The sequence below is a fragment of the Gadus macrocephalus genome, chromosome 17, assembly GCF_031168955.1.
Source record: "Gadus macrocephalus chromosome 17, ASM3116895v1".
Classification (NCBI taxonomy): Eukaryota; Metazoa; Chordata; class Actinopteri; order Gadiformes; family Gadidae; genus Gadus; species Gadus macrocephalus.
Genome location: NC_082398.1, coordinates 12163296 through 12183486, shown reverse-complemented (window position 1 = coordinate 12183486; position 20191 = coordinate 12163296). Strand labels below are relative to the sequence as shown.

Below are 20191 nucleotides of genomic sequence, written 5' to 3'. Positions count from 1 at the left end.
CTGAGGTGCCAAGAGATTCCCACCCCTAACATATAAGTTTCCAGACAATTGGTGATAATAGGGATTTAACCATCCCAAAACCTACTATGAAGTGAAAGGAAAGGGTGGCCATGGAAACCATACATCACAACCACAGCTAGCACAGATGCAGCGGAAAATGAAGGACATGGTGGAAACACATGTTTGACACCACACACACACACACACACACACACACACACACACACACACACACACACACACACACACACACACACACACACACACACACACACACACACACACACACACACACACACTCTCTGGCTCCTCTAACATACAAACACAGACTGCATCTCAATCAAACACACACACTATTTCCTTGTGTGTTGTACATAACACTTATTCAACACTTCAACACTGATTAGTCAGCATTTTATTCATCACAAGCTTGTTTCTCTCCCACTTGATTTTAGTATATTTTGTAAAATTAACGTTTTCAATATTTCATTAAACACAACTAAGTGGCATTGAGAAATCAGTACACAAGGTGCCCACAATCAATGGATTGTGGAGTGCACCATTGAGAGAGATACTAGAATGCCAGTGCTGAATGAGCAAGAACTATAAAGTATTCATATACAGACTCACTCACGCACGTCTGTGTGTGTCTCCGTGTGTGTGTGTTCGTGTCTGTGTCTGTGTCTGTGTGTGTGTGTGTGTGTGTGTGTGTCCGTGTGTGTGTGTGTGTGTCCGCCGTGTGTGTGTGTGTCCGTGTGTGTGTGTGTGTGTGTGTGTGTGTGTCCGTGTGTGCGTGTGTTAAGTGCTGACAGGACTCTTAGTGGGACCAACAAAGCATGTAGCTTTTCATGGTCCAAGGACACTCAACACATATATACCACCACAGCCATACAAACACATATATGTAAACAAACTAGCACAACATACACAAATACAACCCCACAAATGCACACAAAATATTCCAAATGTCCTGGTGCATTCACAAATGCACCAGGACACCAACAACACAAAAACACTCCAATACACTACCACAGGTACACTACCACATACTCCAACACACTACCACAACCATATAGACATATATATGCCTGCCCATACATCTGCACAACGCACACAAATACACCAGCACAACTACAACACAACAGTCCTCAAACACACACACACCAGGGCGGCCATTTTAGGCCCCTTACCTTGACGCCGCGGACTCTGAACTCGGCCAGGGCACGGCTCATCTTGGAGGCGGCGCCCTGCAGGTCGTTGCTGCTGGCGATGACCTTGACCAGCAGAGAGTCGTAGTGGGGGGAGATGATGGCGCCCGGGAAGGCCGACGCGCTGTCCAGCCGGATGCCCATGCCCTCGCCGCTGCGGAACACCTGAAAGGCGGGAAACGTTCAACGGTCAGAGAGGCTGTTTGCCATTTTGGACAAAAAACAATAAACTAACAAACAAAAATTATTACACAACTCAAAACATGTGAACATTTCGCACAGATTCCAATGGGAGGTGAAATTTCTTTGTATAAAGTAGTTCTCAGTCAATACGTTTTTTCCGGCGGTTGCCCCCAATAAAAATCGGTTTCATTGGTGCCGTCTAGTACTTGAAAGTCCGTCAGTGACGATAGAAGCACTTAATTGCTCGCTCCGAGGCAGGCGACAGACGAGCGAGGGGACAGATTGTGTGTGACAGGCCATTACAAACGGACAAAATTGACAATGACGGCAACAACAAAAGAAAACACCCGGCTCCAATTAGGCCTACTCTTTCATACGCTACACACGATGGCCCGTGTTTCGCTCGTGCTGCAGTCATAACAGTAGAGCTCAAGGCAGTGCACACAGTACATGGATGTCTTCTTCAGGAAGGCACGACAGCCAAGGCATCCCCCCCCCCGCCCCCCCTAATGGCGCATGCCATTAACACAACCTAAATGGTACGGAGTGTTCTCAACTTTCACGCTGTGAATCCTAATGACTCAATTACCTGCTGCAGGAAACTCAACATAACTCGCGGCACAGACGCACAAAACTGTGTGAGCAAAAAAGTTGACAGGGACAACCCAGCACACACCCCCCCCCCCCCCACCTCCCCAAACGACCTGTCACAGAAGTAACTAACTGTTCCTATTTTGTTTGTTTGCGAAGTCTCACAAGTTCATGACGCCAGTTGGGAGTAAACAGCGTGCATATACACTGATCAAAACAACAACTTCCAAAAAGGATGCTTAACACACGAGTAACGTTAGTACTTTGAATGGTAGGCAGCTACACCGGAGGTGGTGAGATATCTGCCTACCATCAAAGTTTAACTTGGCCAATCCAAATCAGGTCGAAGGGAACTACCTCCCGGATAAATCCTTGGCTCCGTCATGGTGGCCTGGGCGCTGTGCCGGGGAGTGACTAGCCCTGTCCTCCACACACGCCTCTTTAACTATTCCACTTTATGGTTCAAATCCCCGACTTCTCCCCAGGTCTTGATCTTCACACAGCCTGTGATTCGAAGGACTTTGGTGGATGGACTGGAGTGTGTATCGCCTCCACCCCGCCCCCCACCCCTTCACTCATAAAAAGGGCCCTTCCAAGGCCCCTTGGAAGGCATTCAGTGAGGGCCAACTGATGTTTTGCTCTGATAAGTATATTATTTATGGATTTTATCATACGGTTGACGTCAACTCGATTTCATAAGGTTCTAAAAGTCTGACTCAAGGGCCGTCATATAGTCGCACGTCGTCGCTAGCTTGGCCTCAGCGGGCAGCTTCAAATGGTCCGGAACAACTCGGGAACATTCCGGAATTGACTTCATAGTCAGTAGTTCCAAGAACTTCCTGGAGCTCTGATTTCCAGCCATACTTGAAGGTTTGATGGCCCCATGTTTAAACCTAGCATATTGTTGGTGGACTTTTTTGGAATCCTTGGTGGAGTAGTTATCGTTACACAAAATGTCCCTGCTGCGTTGAAAACAAATTTAACACCAACCCTAACACTTCCTTGTCTGCTTTCGATCTCTAACCGCAATTAAACACCAGAGAGAGAGAGAGGGAGCGTGAGAGAGCGAGAGAGAGATATAAAGAGAGAGCGAGAGGGGAGTGCAAAGAAGTACTCCAGTGCTGTCATTTCAACCTCGTACAATGAGGAGTTCTGCAAAGGACCTTGTGGTCTGTCTGAACAAACACTGTGCTTCTCATTTCCTAAATGGCCTCTTGTGGTAAACAGCCACCACCAACTCTCTGGTGGAGTGTTTGCTTAAAAGGGACGATTGAAGATGAAGTGACACAATAATTACAATGCATTATACAAGCAAGCACTCGTATGAATTGCGGCTTTTCAACTCTGTCAGATAAAAACAGCCCTTCTTTACTCTTTTTTACTTCCTCCATTCACACCTCGGGGGTTAAATATAAACCAGAACAATAAGTAATGAATCCCGGTATAAATAGAAAAGAAAAAAAAAAAGTAAACATAATAAAAAGAAAATACATAATTCCACACCACACAGCGTTCCTTTCCTTGTACTTAATTATCGCTGTGTGTATTTATAGCCTTAGTTATTATCTCGATGCATCTCTACCTCCTGCAGGCCCAGGAAAAAACAATTACAGCGATCGCTAGCGGGGCCATTTCGTCTGCGGGCCCCCCGATGGCTGTCAGGACCCCATTAGCTACTCCATAATGAAGCCGCCATGCCACGCCTCTGCACTCCGCTCGCCGTGTCCGACCGGGGTCGCTAATGGACCGGTGGACAAAGTGGTTTCTTATGAATCGACCAGGATGGATCCATTGAAGGGGGACCTCTCTGAAATTTGAATATCTTTTTTTTTTTCATTGGGTTTATTAACGGATTGTGATACACCCTTTAACGACGCGCCATGTGGTGAGGCGAAGACGAGTTGGAAATGCGATTCAAAAGCCGTGACAAATCCAATAATATGTAAAAGGAAAACTGAGGTAAAGAGTGCAATTGACACTATTGGCTTCCCATTGAGATCAATGTTTTACACTGTTCCAAACTTGTCAATATAATTAATTATGGGTCCTCGTAAAATAAATGTTACACGATACAATTAATAAAATCATAATTAATCACGGGCCAGGTTCGGTTTAGAACCTTGAGAAGTCAGTTTGTCTGTTTGTCATACTGCCCGTGCTGAAGAACTGGTAAAACTTTGAATAAATAGAAATACGTGTATTACATTTGGTGGACACCATTATCCACAATGTCTTCCGATACCATGAATGCACTCTTAGCATGGGTTTCCCCAGAGGGAATGTATGTATACAATTTCTTCAAGTGATCCATCTAATTGCCGCGTGTGAAATACGTATAGCACGCCGGTCATTATTGGGAAAATAATGACGGGCGACGTTCTATACATTATTCCGCTCATTACACGGCTACTTGCCAAAACGAAAAACTAACTTCACATGGTGTGTCTTTTTACAATTTATTTGTTACCAGCATTCATATTCAGGCGCGTGCCGTCCATATGGGCAGGTGGGGCAGCGAACTCCCTGCAAAAGCATGCTCCCAAAAAAATAGTTCCTAAGTAAATCATTGCTCCAAGTTTATAATGTGATTGTCACATTAACTATCTATAGTTTCTGAAGACTTTCCAACTATTTTTGGTATGTTGACATCAAATTGTGGATGATGGTGGCGATTCTAGTTGAGTTTAACGTGTCATGCAATGTTGGGGCAGGGCAGCTCAGCGACCGCATCCCTCCGTATGTTTCTCACATAACCCTGCAGGCTGCAATAAGAATTGTAATCTGCGATATAAGACGCCCATATGGTCGTAAAGTAGTCTGCCCCATGGTCATATTCTAGGACTGTTGGCAGCCATGGCGAGTGGTATTGCACCTGCGATTAACACTGTTGAGTCTCTGTTAAAATTTGAAGATATTAGCCATCAAACAACTTCATTTGAAGATATTAGCCATCAAACAACTTGGACCAGACAAACCGGATATTCGTATTAACCAACAAACGAAGGATAGAGGGAAAACGTACAACAGAACTTTCTCCCAAGCATGGTATGAGAAGAAAAATTGTCTATGTGGTTGCTCAAAAAGAAACAGTTTTTTGTTGTAAAAAAATTTAATTGTATACCTGATTGCATACCTGATTTAAACAGAGCTGTTATTGAGAAATACCTGATTTCAACAGAATTGTTATTGAGAAATTTGCACACATGAGATCGTTGGGGCAAGTTCCAAAAAAAATGTATACATTTTGGGTGTGGTCATACGCCAGAAGTTTCTGCCCCACCGAAATGAAGAGGCACCACACGCTACTGTTGGTAGTGTTGATCAGCAGAGAAATAGTCTGCCAAAGACGATGCCGTCGCTTAGCAACCGAAGACGCTGGGGTTGACAAGTTACCGGACTACTTGCGGAGTGATACCAAAAACGTCATTAGAGGCAAAAAGTCGGTCAATTATACTTAGCACGCCGGAAGTTGTGAAGAGCCCATACAAGTGAACGGAGCGTTCCAGGGCATTGAGAAGACCCATGTAATAAGTATACATAATTTCGTGCCTAGAATGTTCAACTCCAAGCTTAAAGGCTGTGTGTTCAATCCCCAGGGGTCCCCAGTCTACCTGGAGGGAAGATAGGCCAAACCCGTTCCTGAATGACATGGATCTGAATCCCCTGCAGGTCACGGTTGGATAAAAGTGCCTGTTTAACCACAGCTGGGGAGGGATCTGGCTGGGATTGGTGCATCTCCTTCCCTCCTTAATCAATGGTCCCTAAGCAACGTGTTCCTAAAGAAGTCATTATGTCGTTGACCGGCACAGATCATCTGAATAGCGTACGATAAGAGGGCCGCCTCCTCGCCCCTGTTTACTGGCTTGTTTGGTCACCGTGGGAGACGCATGAAAAGGGGACTGGGTTTGTTGATGTTATTTTCAGCGGTTATGGGGGTGAATCCTTGGCGTAGCAATGGCGGTGTGTGTGTGTGTTTCTGTGGGTGTGTCTGTGTGTTGCCTTTTAAAATGTGCATATGCACATTTGTCTGCCATGTGCAAAATTTAGAATATTCCTCATTTCTTCCTCCTACTCCACATCAGTGTGTGTGTGTGTGTGTGTGCGTGTGTCACAATATAAAGAATATTCATACTGGCTGCAGGGTATGTAGATATGAGATGAACGGAACAACAATATCGCTACACTACTCGCTCTCTTCTCCGTTGCACACACTCTCTCTCTCTCGCCCGCCCGCCCGCCCGCCCACCCATCCCCACACACACACACACACACACACACACACACACGCGCGCGCATCCTTAGATCAAGGCCAAGAGAGAACATTTGGGAGACAAAAGCGAGGGAGTGGGGGAAGAGCGGGCAGGGAGCTTCAGAGTTGCATTGAGGAAGAATCATTAGAGAAGGGTCCACGTTAATAATGGAGGTCAGGATGTCAGCCTCTTTGTCAGGGCTCGTCTAACAGCACGCTCCTTTTATCCTCTCTCCCTTTCCTTCTCTAGGTGTCTCCCCCTCTTCCTCCACAAGACTCCCGCCTCCTCTCTCCGTATGCGTCTCTCCCGCGGCGCCTCCTTCTCACTGCATTGATTCTCTGCTTGCGTCTCACTTTCCATACATCTTTCTTAATCTCCCCCCCCTCTCCTTTCTCCAGGCGTCTCCCGCCCTTCCCTCAAAGATTCCCCATCTCTCTTTCGGGGTCTCCCAACTCTTCGCCACGAAGCAACCTCTCACTCCATCCCTCGGCCCCTCCCTCCACTCTCTTCGTCTCCCTCCCTCCCTCAATCCCCCCCCTCTCTCCCGACGCCCGTCCCCCGCCTATGACAGTGTCTCACTCGGCGTGTCCGTCAGTGTCAGGTCGGATCCATTAGCAGCTAATGGCACCAGAAGCAGCAGGGCAAATTGGACTGAACGAGGAGAGCAGGGCTCCTGTGATGGAACCGTTTGCACACTGGGACATTAGCCATTTCGTCCTCTCCTTTACGGCTCCTCCAGTAAGTAACCCAAGTGCAAAAGTACCCCCGCTGGATTCTAGTGGGTGGGCTAATGTCAAAGAAAAGTGACGGAAAGAGAGATAACTTTTTTTTCATATAAAAACACACAAAGGATTTCTAGAGTTAACTAACTCCCATGATGCAGCACTGCTGAGTCAGTTGGTCTCATTCGAAAAGCGTTGCGATGATTCAACTATCGACGCACATTCCTACCACTAATTAATCAAATATCTACAAACCATTTCCAATCACCTTTCAAACTCTTCCAGCTACTCTGCACTCTACCCAGCCCAATTCTTTCTCCTATGTGTCGATTGGTCTCCCGTGTAAGTCGCTTTGGATAGAATTGTCTACAAAAATAATAAACGTGCTGTACAAGTGAGTTTTTGACCTCAGTCTCACTTTCCCTCCAAACGTCTCGTTCTCAGCCTTGCCAAGAACCACTCCATGTTTATCAATTTAGGTTCTTCTGCAAAAGCCTGCAGCCCCACTCCACCCCGATTCACCCATTATGAAGCACTAAACACCCCCCGCCCCCTCTTATTTGTGAGCCATATCCAATTGGCTTATCACAACATAAAAGGCAATCAAACACCCATTGTTGAGGCAGTTATATTCCAGCTGTACCGCTTAATGTTTTCATTGAATTAGTCCTTTAAGTGAGGGACGCAAAAACACAAACATTCTTGTCGTGTGTGCCTACTATGGTGAGTGTTTACCAGGCCATACGTTGCGGTCTGTAACAAGGTCTTGCTGCGTATCTTTATTATCTTACAGTATGAGCGGAGAGCGGGATAACTGTTGTTGCTGGTAACGCCATTTTCCGGATCATTAATTAGCCAATAACAAAGAAATAACGCTCACTGAACAATTCAGTGAGCAAATAATACTACTACAAGCGATATAATGGACGAAAGGGAAGGAAACAAGCGCTGCTGTTTGTTATATATCGATGCGTGACGATTGGGACGTAAATGTGCCTTCACCACGCGGTGGTTTTTGTTACATTGACCTACATACAGGGAACAAATCAATTTGATTATATTTTATTTGTTTAGGCCTTAATCACTGGTACGGACTCAAAGGGCTCAACAGGTTGCATATTTATGACCCCCCCTGACCGTAGCCCCCCAGAAGGCTAGAAAAATACTCCCTCCTCCCTGAAATCTGGAGCGGGGGATCCCTCCTTCAAGGGGTGATTAGGTACATACATGCATACAGGCAAAACATTTTAAATTGTTGATGGACGTGCTGGCCGCTTAACCATAAGGAGAGTCCAGGCATCCAGTCGCAGTCACCGCTAGACGCTAGGACAGTACTGGTTCACAGGACTGTATAGCGGTCGGTTCTCTACCCCCAGCCCAAAGACACTGGCCTTGATCCCGACAGTTTGACGTCTCGCTGCAGAGTGAGATGCCTCACCGCCAGCCTGCTCTGGAGTTGCAAGGAGATCCAGAAATACAGCAATAAATGGAGAAGGAAAAATAAAGAGAGGGCGAGAGAGAATACCATAAATAACGGGATGGGAATAGGTGAAAGGCAGCAACACAGACTAAGGTAATTCATCGGCTGTCTGAGTGTGCGTGTGGGCATGTTTATGTGTGTACCGCTACGTGGAAGACGGGGAGAAAATTAAAGAGCTATGAAGGGGAAACAAATGAATCTTCTCAGAGAGAAAGAGAACGTGAGAGCAAGAGAGAGCAGACAGCCAGCATCTCAAACTACTACCTTGCCAATTAGAAATAGAGCAGCAGACAATAGCGTGAGAGAGACAGATAGAGAACGCGCAAGAGAGAAAAAGGGGGAGTCAGAGAGGCAAGGATGACAAGCCTATTGCCTTGGTGTTGAAAACTCCAGGGTATATTGATAGCATGAGACAAACGGCTCTGTCCAGTCGTCCCATAATCCTGGCTGTTAGACCCGAGGTCCTTGGGTTACAACTAACGTGTCACTGGAGATGATAGAGAAAGTGAAGAAGGAGACTTAAGCCATTGCCTTTTGTCGGCAAACGTCTCATCGCAACAATTGTGCACGATGTCCGACCCCTCCCCCTTCGGTCGTCTACAAGGTCATGACGCCTACAATTTCCAGTCAGTGAGGGGTCAGACCTTGGGGGAAAAACAAACCCTTGTTTACACTGCAGCTCCTCCACAGAGGTTAATATCTGTTTTATTGGCACTAAAGTATGACAATCAATCTTCCATCGTTTTGCCACAGGTCTAGCGCACCAGTGGTCAAAGTCAAACAAATATTGACGTGCTGGCGGGCGATGGAAGAAATTTTAAAAGAGTCCAATGAAAAGAAAGTTTGTGTGTGTTTTTGTTTGTTAATAACCTCAGCCATTTTCCTTGCAAAAATTAAACCGGAGGATATTGTGCACTTGACCATGAACTATGAAATATCCAGGAAATCCCATGGAGAAGGCGAGAGCACAAAGCGAGGGTTGAAGGAGATGTTCTACCACGCATTAATGCAGTCTCCAGTCCATCTCCAACACATGAGGTGATCACCTGCGGCCTTCACTATGCCGCCACTTGCCTGGCACTCCAGTCAAGGGCTGAATCAGAAGCAGTCCTCAAGTATAGACATCCCTGTAGTAGTATATCTGTGCTATTGATCGCCTAATGGATGCTAATAGACATCAAGAGTCTAATCTGACTAGTCACATCACAAGAAGATCAGGGTTATGAGTATTTTATAAAAAAAAATAATAATAAAACGGACCGAATATGAATAGTGCCAAAAACGCTTCAACATCAAATAACTTTAAACAAACAAAGCCTTTCATTTAAAAAGGAACTTAAAAGAAAGAGGAAAATCTTCTGCATTCACGATGGGCTTGCTCTTCCGTCACCAACCGAGCGACGGCTAGAAGCCAGCCGCTGCTCGCGCTCTGTAATTGAAAGGGTTCCGCAATCCTCCCAGCGCCTTGTTAGACTGAAGTGAAGAGGTGTCGGTATGTGGCTGTCTTGGAGGAGAGCGAGGGCTGCCGCACTGAGCTCTTCACCGTGACATAACTCTCCTTTCATTAAAGCTCCATGGCCCTTTTCAGTTGCTTCCCTATTCCTTTTTTGTTCAATTACATTTGATATATTTCAGTAGGAAAAATCTGAGGGCATCTTTGGTTTTTATGCAAGTTTAGGGTTAATGATTGATCGGTCGACGAAACAACCAACAACTAACCAACCAACCAACGGACCGAACAACCAACCGACCAAACGAACAAACGAATGACCAATCAACCACCGACTTACCAATCAACAACCAGTATCATCTTGGTATTCCTATTCTCCTTTCTTTTATTTTTAAATGTACAAAAAACACCACCTAAGACTTAAAAACCGGTGAGTGGGGGGAAAAATCAATACTGCCGGAATGTGTTTGGAATACAGTTCAGAGTACAATGCGTTACCTTGAGACACTTGGCACACTATGCTCTCTCGTCATCGCTGGCGTCATACGATACAGACATCGTTTGTACGTCAGAAGCAGCAGTCTCACAGAGTAGTGAGAATATAACAGCGGTGACTGAATTATGATGACGGGGGGGCCTCTCCGTTCTCTTTCTCTGTCAATTTCCCCTCCGATACTTTGGCTGTGTCTGGTCTGCCTCACACTGTGTGTGTGTCTGTGTGTCTCCTCTGGTGTTAACAACTGACACAAGACCCACCAACAGACCATTTTAATTGGCACACGTGGAGACACTCGCGTGCACAGCCGGCCTCCTTCCAGAATCCCCTGATGCCTTTCATCAAAAGACCTTTTTTGAAAACCCATCTTCTCTCAAACCCAATCATTATGAGACTGTGTGTGTGTGTGTGTGTGTGTGTGTGTGTGCGTGTGCGTGTGTGTACACAAGAGTTATAATGAATTTAATGAGTGATGGAGGATCTTTCTATACATTTCCCTTTCGAATCCATTTCGTTTGCTCCTATTTAATTCGCCATCCCAGAATCTTTTCTATCATTCATCGTTAGTTGTCACACACACACCTCAAATCCTCTCCTCTCCTTATTCCATCTCCCCACACCTTCCACTCGTCCTTTCCTCTCCTCTATTCATCCCTCCTTCCTCGTCTCACCACCGACTGCCTCGCCATGCCCTCCTCTCCCCTCATGTCTTCTGCTCAACATGCGTCTTAAATGAAGATTAGTCATTAAAACAAAATACTTAATGAGCATTGCGTAATCAATCCATACACGTCTTCCATCATTCCCAGCTTCTTCGTTTTCGTTAATTATGCTTTTTAGTTAAAGACGAGAACTGAATCCAGGCAGAATCCGTCTATTCAGATCTAGCGTCAATAGCAGACTTTCGAACACATGGTGGGGGTTTTGCCTTGCACATCTGGATATGCTCATCCCGAATGCTACGGAACGGACCCCAGCACTGCTCCAGATGTCGGGGGCTGGCAGCTGTCAGACCTGACAGGACTCCCGAGAGCAGGACCGCCCGCACGTGCTCGCCCATTGACATGCCGTCCACATGTGGATGAACTTCAAAAACTGGATTTTTTTTCTCTAGGGTGGCGAGCGGGAAATTTTTCACGTTTAAAATGACTACCTCATGTCAAGGTGTTCCCACACATGAATGTTTCCCAACGTTGCGTTTGCCCTGATCGTTCAACCTTTTCATGTCCGACAAAGGATTTGAGTCAGCGCCGGCTCTACATCCCGTGCCAGCCCCAACCACACCGCCACAGCAGCTGGAGTCAGCTCAAGGTTGGAAAGGTGTGCGTGAATCTGCACCGACCATCTTGTGCGGATAACGTCACCTCTCTGTTACCCATAGTCCTTCACGACACCACAGCTGTTGACGATGATCAATTCACCAAAATAATTGAATTTCCTTGAAATTAATGAATACCAAAACCTCAACCTAAACAACCTGATCAAAAGTGCAAATAACTTTTGATCAGTGGTCGTCGTTTCCTTCCATGAGTTGGTGAGACCGATTCATTCACACAAGTTAACTAAATGGCTAAATGAACACCAGCCCCCCCACTAAAGTAGGCCAGATGGTTGCCGCATATCAGTTACCAATTCATCACGTCATCGACCTCCTAGGAGACCGAATGGGACCGGTTGGGGCACACAGCCCTCCAGGGCGTTGGAGAGGCAGGAGTCGCAGGACGGCCCCGGGGGGCTGCCTGGCTCCCAGGCTGAGGCCATTGCTCACCCAAAACAACGATTTCTCACCCTGATTAAAACTCAGAAAGAAGCAGGATCAGGAATGGGATTAACTGCCAAGTAGGTCACCTGCACGTACACAACAACAATCGACACAAAGAGATATAGAGCAAAATCTAAATCACAGGCAGCCATAGCTCTACCTAAGCCCTCAACTATCATCGTCCTGAAGTTAAAGCTCAGCATTAAGAGCCACACCTTTGCCTGTGATACCGCTGCATACTGCTACACTGTGCGCCTTGTCATCAAGGCGTCCAATGTTTGCTCCAGCCAAGACAACGCTCATAAGAGTTTGGTGTGAGTCATTACACATTCACATGCACGCAGGTACACATTCACACGCACGCGCGTGCAGGAGCTCTTCATTAACAACACATTTGCATACAATAAGCACTTTATACACACTTTGTACCCCTATGGGAATAAAAAAACAGAAAAAAAACTCCATGGAGATATGTCGGTAATCCATGTTGACACGATTGAGGCTAAAGAAGCTTACGCAATTAAAAGCGACCGGGAGTGGATTAGCAGAGGTATAAAGCGGTGTCGCCAACTCCTCCTGTTCACCGCCCAGCTTTTGTATTCTGGAGCCTCTGTATTAGCTATGAATTATGCAGGTTATTGTTGGCGGAAAACAGTGTTTACCAGCAGGATGAGGTAGGCGGCACAATGGCTGACGTCCCGGGATATTAATGTCGGCTGGTGGTGGCGGTAGTGGCGGTGTTGATTTGTGCAAGGAGGGGACTCTGGTTGCTCAATGGGCCGCGTCTGCCTGGCGCCAGGTAGCTAGCGCTGTTAAATCAACGGACCTCAGGAGTGGCTTGGCACTGGGCGGCGGGCTAAAGGGCCCGGTCAGGGGAGCTGAGTTTGGACCAATCGCACGTCAGCGGAGATGGGGCTTTTATTGTCGCGACGCTGAACTAAGGGAGGAAGCCGTTATTCTTTTGATCCAGTGTTAAATTAGTACATTTTAACTATTAAATATTGTAAATAAAGCGTATTGTATAGTTTCCCCCCGTACATAAACCACAATTTGACTTATTTACGGGGACATTTATTAGGAAATATATAACATGAACACATATTATTTAAAACTAGGTGCCCTGTTAATCCTGGACCCCGTAACAAAGATATTACGACGCCACCCATCATGATGATATATGATCATTATTATTATCATAATGAATGTTATTCATTAAAACGAGGTGACCCGGTTCTCTACTGAACTATCAAGGCTCAGCACTAATCCCGCAGCAGAGTTGTTCCTTGAGCTGAGCCCCATTTGTCCTCGTCCACCTAGCAGCCATCTCTTTCCATCTTGGCTCTAATCGCTCTAGCTGGGTGGGGGAACTAAATGCACTCAGTCACCTCCACCAGCTAGCACTAAGAACCAAGATGGCCACTAGGTAGAAGAAGGCCCCAAGGAGCCCCAGGGCACAATATTATCATGAATGATTTAGTCAGGACCTGAGGCAGAGCCAATGAGCCCATTGGCTCTGCTTTGGTGGCGCAGAGAGAGAGAGAGAGAGAGAGAGAGAGAGAGAGAGAGAGAGAGAGAGAGAGAGAGAGAGAGAGAGAGAGAGAGAGAGAGAGAGAGAGAGAGAGAGAGAGAGAGAGAGAGAGAGAGAACGAGAGAACGAGAGAACGAGAGAACGAGAGAACGAGAGAACGAGAGAGCGAGAGAGCGAGAGAGCGAGAGAACGAGAGAACGAGAAAGAGGGCCAGAGAACGAGAAAGAGGGCCAGAGAACGAGAAAGAGGGCCAGAGAACGAGAAAGAGGGCCAGAGAGGGACAGAGAACGAGAGACAGAGACAGAGAGAGAGAGGGACAGAGAGAGGGACATAGAGAGAGTGAGAGAGCGAGAAAGCTGCACCAAAGGATGGCTAGCCAACACAAACACACACAGACTTCAACTTCTGGGAGTGCATAGCTCAGAGCATAGCGTGTGTCTGGCTGGCTCTGGCTAGCCCCACATCATACCAATGAGAGAGAGGGAACGAGAGAGCGACAGCGCCAGCAAGAGAGAGGGAGAGCGTATGTGTATGGAAGGACTGAAAGATACAAAGACCGCAAGCGGTGACGTGAGATGGAGGTGAGCGAGGGGCGGGGGACCCAGGGACACTGCTGGCCCCGAGGGTGATGAGCAGATAGCCAGAGGAATGCTTATCTTTAACCAGCCTGAGCGACCGGTGCCCACGGTGGCGCGTGGCACGCGACTTGGGGAAAAAAAAGGTGTCGCAAACACCGCCCGTAGCGATGGCAACCAGACAATTGGACGTGGCACGTTGCCAATCATCTAGCTCTCATTTTCTCACTCGTCCCCCAGACCCTGCCTCCTCCCCCCATCTCTCCACCTCCCTCCCTCCCTCCCTCCCTCCTCCCCTAGCACTGCCGATCCGATTGGCTGCTCCTTTCAGACACAGCCTCCTGCATCGTTGTTACCTATAGGTTAGCCACCGCCCATATGCGAGGCACCATCCGCCGCTCTACAAGTAGGTCAAGCTATGTACCGACTGGGGCGGGGGGGCATGATATCAACACAGGGCGGGGGTCCGTCTGTCCGCCCCGCTCACATTCAGCAGACGCGTTCATCCGCGGCAGCTCGCGAGCGAGGCGGAGAACACTGATCAATAGAAATAGGCGGCGCGAGAACCCCCGACCGCCGAACACGCGGGGTTCATCAATAATGGAGCTCTCCGAGTCAGAAGGAAAGGTTGAAGGTCTGATTCTGCCGACGGACAATATAATGAAGGGGACAGGAGACGGACGGGTTAGGTTGCGTAGGGAGGGCTGCTGAGAGTGGGAGACGTTTGTTTTATGGCCGTAGGGGCAAAAATAAATCCCTCCTGCTTGATCATTTATTAAAGCGCAGGACATTTGCCTGCCTATACACGCACCTGGTGCCCCGCCCCCCCCCCCCCCCCCCGCCCGCAGCCCCACACCACCTCTCTATGTGTACCACCGCCCCTCTAATGGGAATGTTAGGTTTGTGTGGCTGCAAGGATGCTTATGGAGGGCTGTGTGTGTGTGTGTGTGTGTGTGTATGTGTGTATGTGTGTATGTGTGTGTGTGTGTGTGTGTGTGTGTGTGTGTGTGTGTGTGTGTGTGTGTGTGTGTGTGTGTGTGTGTGTGTGTGTGTGTGTGTAAATTGGAGTATTGAGAGGGAGAGGGGCTGAGAGGAGGAAAGAGAAAATTGGTGAAAGGAAGTGAGAAAGACTGAGATAAGAAAAAACATTCTAAAAGAAACAGGGGAGAGAGAGCGAGACATCGAGAGGAGGTGGGAGAGAGACAGAGAGGGGGAGAGAGAGCGAGACAGAGAGCGAGAGAGAGAGGGGGAGAGAGAGAGCGAGAGCGAGAAATGAACTGCAGAACAGCCTAATTGAGTGAAAGAAACTATTACAGTTATGACCATTGTGAAACGATGATACGTTATTATGTAACCCTTATTAAAGACAGGCAGTTTACGCCCCCCCCCCCCCCCCCCAAACTTCGATCAGCAAACACCAAAAATTCCTACCTAGCAAGGTATTTCCCGGACCATTTAAATCCCCCTCCTCCCCCCTCTCTCCTCCATGACAGCGGGAATTCAGTTCGCTCTGCAATCCCCTCATTAACGCCACCCCCTCCTCCTCCCCCCTCCCTCCCTCACCCCAGTGATGGGGAGCCTAGCGAATGGGAAGGAGGCAGAGAGCCTAGTTAGTATGCTGCTGAACAGTCGGTCCACCTCGACTGAGGATGAGGGATATTATAAACAAACCCATCATCCTTAAGAAGACAACGACAAAATAACAAGCGGGCAATCCGCCGGCAGGTAGGCCCAATCAGCCGGAGTACGGCGGTCTGACCTCCAGGGAGCCGGGTATGAGATACACATTACTTTTTAGACCGGTTTATTAGAGTCCCGCTGTCGGCGAAGTACGGGGGCGGGGACCCGACAACTGCCGATCTGATGAGTCGCAGGGAGGCAACCGCCGCCGACCTCACCACAGCAATACATTTCACGTTTACATTTCGGGGATTTCGATGGCGCTTTAGGAGCCACAGCGACTTAGGAGCTTTTATCGTTCAGCTCGTCAGGAGCAGACAGGGTGAGGTGCCTTGCTAAGGGACGACTCCACGCTCAGCTAGGAGGAGCCGGGGATCGAACTAGCGACCTTCTGGTTATCCCGCTCCACCACCTGAGCTGCCTCCACCCCAATACCCAACCGAATCGGGCTCGTCAGACTGGGTGGTGTACGGAAATGTGATGGGATTGAATTGTCGTTGAGTTTGTAGTCTTCCTAATTGAAATAAAAAGGAATAACATAATCTCAGCCTGAGACGGAATCAATTACATCCCCACCATATCGGAACCAGGTGCGTTTTGGTTTGAAAAGGAGAAAACAAATATGCAGTTGTTAAACTGACGAGACATCAAAGTCAGTCGAGGAGTTTGGTGGGGTTGCCGATATCCAGGGGAAATTGAGAATTAAACAGCGCATATCCGACAAGCCTCTAATGCATAATTCCCTCTGCTTTTTTCTTGAGTTAAAAGAGGAGAGAAGAGAGCGAGAGAGAGAGAACAGGCAATGCATGTCTCTCTGCCATCTACCGCTCCCCGGCTTCCAGACTTTTAGAAGTTCTGTTCAGCCTCCCGTAGACCACCGCTTTATTCCCTCTCTCTCATCTGCCTCCTTTGGCTGTGATTTGTCCCCGGAAAACGCCGTCTCCCCAGTATCCTGTGGTCTTAGCGCTCCATCTGCCTCAGAAACTCCTCCATTAGTCTCACATTCACTATTCTTCACAATTCTCTCTCTCCCTTTGTATCTCTCATTCTCTCTCTGTATCCGTCTCTCTCTCTCTGTATCCGTCTTTCTCTCTCTGTATCCGTCTCTCTCTGTATCCGTCTCTCTCTCTCTCTGTATCTGTCCCTCTGTATCTCCCCTACTCTAATTTATCCGTCTCTATAAAAAAGGTTTTCAACAAATGCTTGAAATATATCATTCAATCTGCATGTTTTTCCAATGGTAATAGCCAGCCCTTAACTTAAGACCCAAAGGTATTAACTGGCTCAGGGTTTAAATACGATAGCGCCCTCATCATTTCTATCGTTGCCTAGGCAGTCACGGTCATGCATCGCTGGCGGCCTCCATTGTGGGGCTTCACCTGTTAACAAAGGGGGGTGTAGCTAATGGCCGCCCAGTGGGAAACATTCTACAGTCTACACCGGCTTTCTTACCATGCATCGGGGCTGATGTTTTACATCCCATGTCCATTTTTACATCCACATTTCTGTCAGTTACAACAAAGACAATCCATCAATGAAACGGGGCAAGCATAAGGTCCCCTCTGGTGGTAGCTTGTTGGCTAACATGCTACGTGAAGGGCGTAGGAAAGACAGGGGCCGGGACGGGACAGGACCTCGTCTCAGGCCGGCCCAAGGAAAACCATACCGGTGTTTCGCTGACTTTGCCAAGATTGAGGGGCGTACAATGAGTGGTGACCCTCTCAATTGTTCCCGTTTGGGCTAAAAAACATGTGTAGGCATTAGGCAATGGTATTCATACCTCAGTGTCTTCTCTCTCTCTCTCTGTGTATCTGTCTCTCTCTCTCTCTCTCTCTCTGTGTATCTGTCTCTCTCTCTCTCTCTCTGTGTATCTCTCCCTCTCTCTCTGTGTATCTCTCTCTCTCTCTGAGTATCTCTCTCTCTCTCCGAGTATCCGTCTCTCTCTCCGAGTATCTGTCTCTCTCTCCGAGTATCTGTCTCTCTCTGTGTGTATCTGTCTCTCTCTCTGTGTGTATCTGTCTCTCTCTGTGTATCTCTCTCTCTCTCTCTGTGTGTATCTCTCTCTCTCTCTCTGTCTGTGTGTATCTGTATCTCTCTCTCTCTCTCTGTGTGTATCTCTCTCTCTCTCTCTGTCTGTGTATCTGTCTCTCTCTCTCTCTCTCTCTCTCTCTGTATCTGTCTCTCTCTGTGTATCTCTCCCTCTCTGTGTATCTCTCCCTCTCTGTGTATCTCTCTCTGAGTATCTGTCTCTCTCTCCGAGTATCTGTCTCTCTCTCTCTCCGAGTATCTGTCTCTCTCTCTCTCTCCGAGTATCTGTCTCTCTCTCTGAGTATCTGTCTGTCTCTCTCTGTGTGTATCTGTCTGTCTCTCTCTGTGTGTATCTGTCTGTCTCTCTCTGTGTGTATCTGTCTGTCTCTCTCTCTCTGTGTATCTCTCTCTCTCTCTCTCTCTCTCTGTGTATCTTTCTCTCTCTCTGTATCCGTCTCTCTCTCTGTATCTGTCTCTCTCTCTGTGTATCTGTCTCTCTCTCTCTGTGTATCTGTCTCTCTCTCTGTGTATCTGTCTCTCTCTCTCTGTGTATCCGTCTCTCTCTCTCTGTGTATCCGTCTCTCTCTCTCTGTGTATCCGTCTCTCTCTCTCTCTGTGCATCTGTCTCTCTCTCTCTCTGTGCATCTGTCTCTCTCTCTCTCTGTGTATCCGTCTCTCTCTCTCTCTGTGCATCTGTCTGTCTCTCTCTCTGTGCATCTGTCTGTCTCTCTCTGTGTGTATCTGTCTGTCTCTCTCTGTGTGTATCTGTCTCTCTGTGTGTCTCTCTCTCTGTGTATCTGTCTCTCTCTCTCTCTCTCTCTCTCTGTGTATCTGTCTCTCTCTCTCTCTCTCTCTCTCTGTGTATCTGTCTCTCTCTCTGTGTATCTGTCTCTCTCTCTGTGTATCGGTCTCTCTCTGTGTATCTGTCTCTCTCTCTGTGTATCTGTCTCTCTGTGTATCTGTCTCTCTCTCTGTGTATCTGTCTCTCTCTCTGTGTATCTGTCTCTCTCTCTGTGTATCTGTCTCTCTCTGTGTATCTGTCTCTCTCTCTGTGTATCTGTCTCTCTCTCTGTGTATCTGTCTCTCTCTCTGTGTATCTGTCTCTCTCTCTGTGTATCTGTCTCTCTCTCTGTGTATCTGTCTCTCTCTCTGTGTATCTGTCTCTCTCTCTGTGTATCTGTCTCTCTCTCTGTGTATCTGTCTCTCTCTGTGTATCTGTCTCTCTCTCTGTGTATCTGTCTCTCTCTCTGTGTATCTGTCTCTCTCTCTGTGTATCTGTCTCTCTCTCTGTGTATCTGACTCTCTCTCTGTGCATCTGTCTCTCTCTCTGTGCATCTGTCTCTCTCTCTGTGTACCTGTCTCTCTCTCTGTGTACCTGTCTCTCTCTCTGTGTATCTGTCTCTCTCTCTGTGTATCTGTCTCTCTCTCTGTGTATCTGTCTCTCTCTCTGTGTATCTGTCTCTCTCTCTGTGTATCTGTCTCTCTGTGTATCTGTCTCTCTCTCTGTGTACCCGTCTCTCGCCTCCACCAAAATATCTCCACCCTATCCAAAGATGAAATACCTTGCAATTATAATCACATGTTTAACTTGCATAACGACACACAATTAAAATTCCTAGTAAATATTGAATGCCGTACCAACCCTTTTGTTTTCATGCACATGCAGCACACCGGCAGAAACGGGCTCTCAGGCTCTACGATGCACATTCCAGGGATCCATCTCATCAGACCTCTAGCGATGGCACAGATGCCAGTCTACATCACCAATAGTGGGCATCTGCTGCGCCCATGCACGCACGCACGCACGCACACACACACTAACCCTGCCCATCCAACACGCGACCCAATTCATCTGGAATTGAATTTAGTTGTATTAACCTTACAGAGAGGAATTCAACAGAGGGTTGTTGTACCTTTTTTTTATAACAGGGAAACTAATGAATGTGGCTTTGATGGATAACAGGTCTGAGAGAGAGAGACGGAGAGACAGAGACTGAGAGACTAATCAGACTTGTGTCTAATGAGGACAAGGGGACTGATCTGAGGAGTGCCTCTGCAACCGTCTCTCATCCACTCTCTCCCCAACACCCCGCCTCTCTCCCAACATCTTCAAGCTCATCTCTCCCCCTCTCCTCCTCTCTCAATGACCAGAAAACATTTTTTCCAGAACACGGGTTGAATGTCTTCAAACCTGGTGCTCATCAGGGGCCGTGATTGGCTAATTATCAGGAAGTGACG

The 20191-nt window shown here is 47.5% G+C and overlaps 1 protein-coding gene across 1 annotated transcript in view; it reads right to left on the bottom strand.

The window, feature by feature from the left end:
• Positions 1 to 20191, bottom strand: part of LOC132475417 (pyruvate carboxylase, mitochondrial-like) — a 257477-nt gene that overhangs the window by 134831 nt on the left and 102455 nt on the right. Inside the window, exon 12 of the mRNA XM_060076545.1 lies at positions 1191 to 1373. Within this exon, the coding sequence (XP_059932528.1) occupies positions 1191 to 1373 (183 nt within the window). The remainder of the gene's footprint in view (positions 1 to 1190; positions 1374 to 20191) is intronic.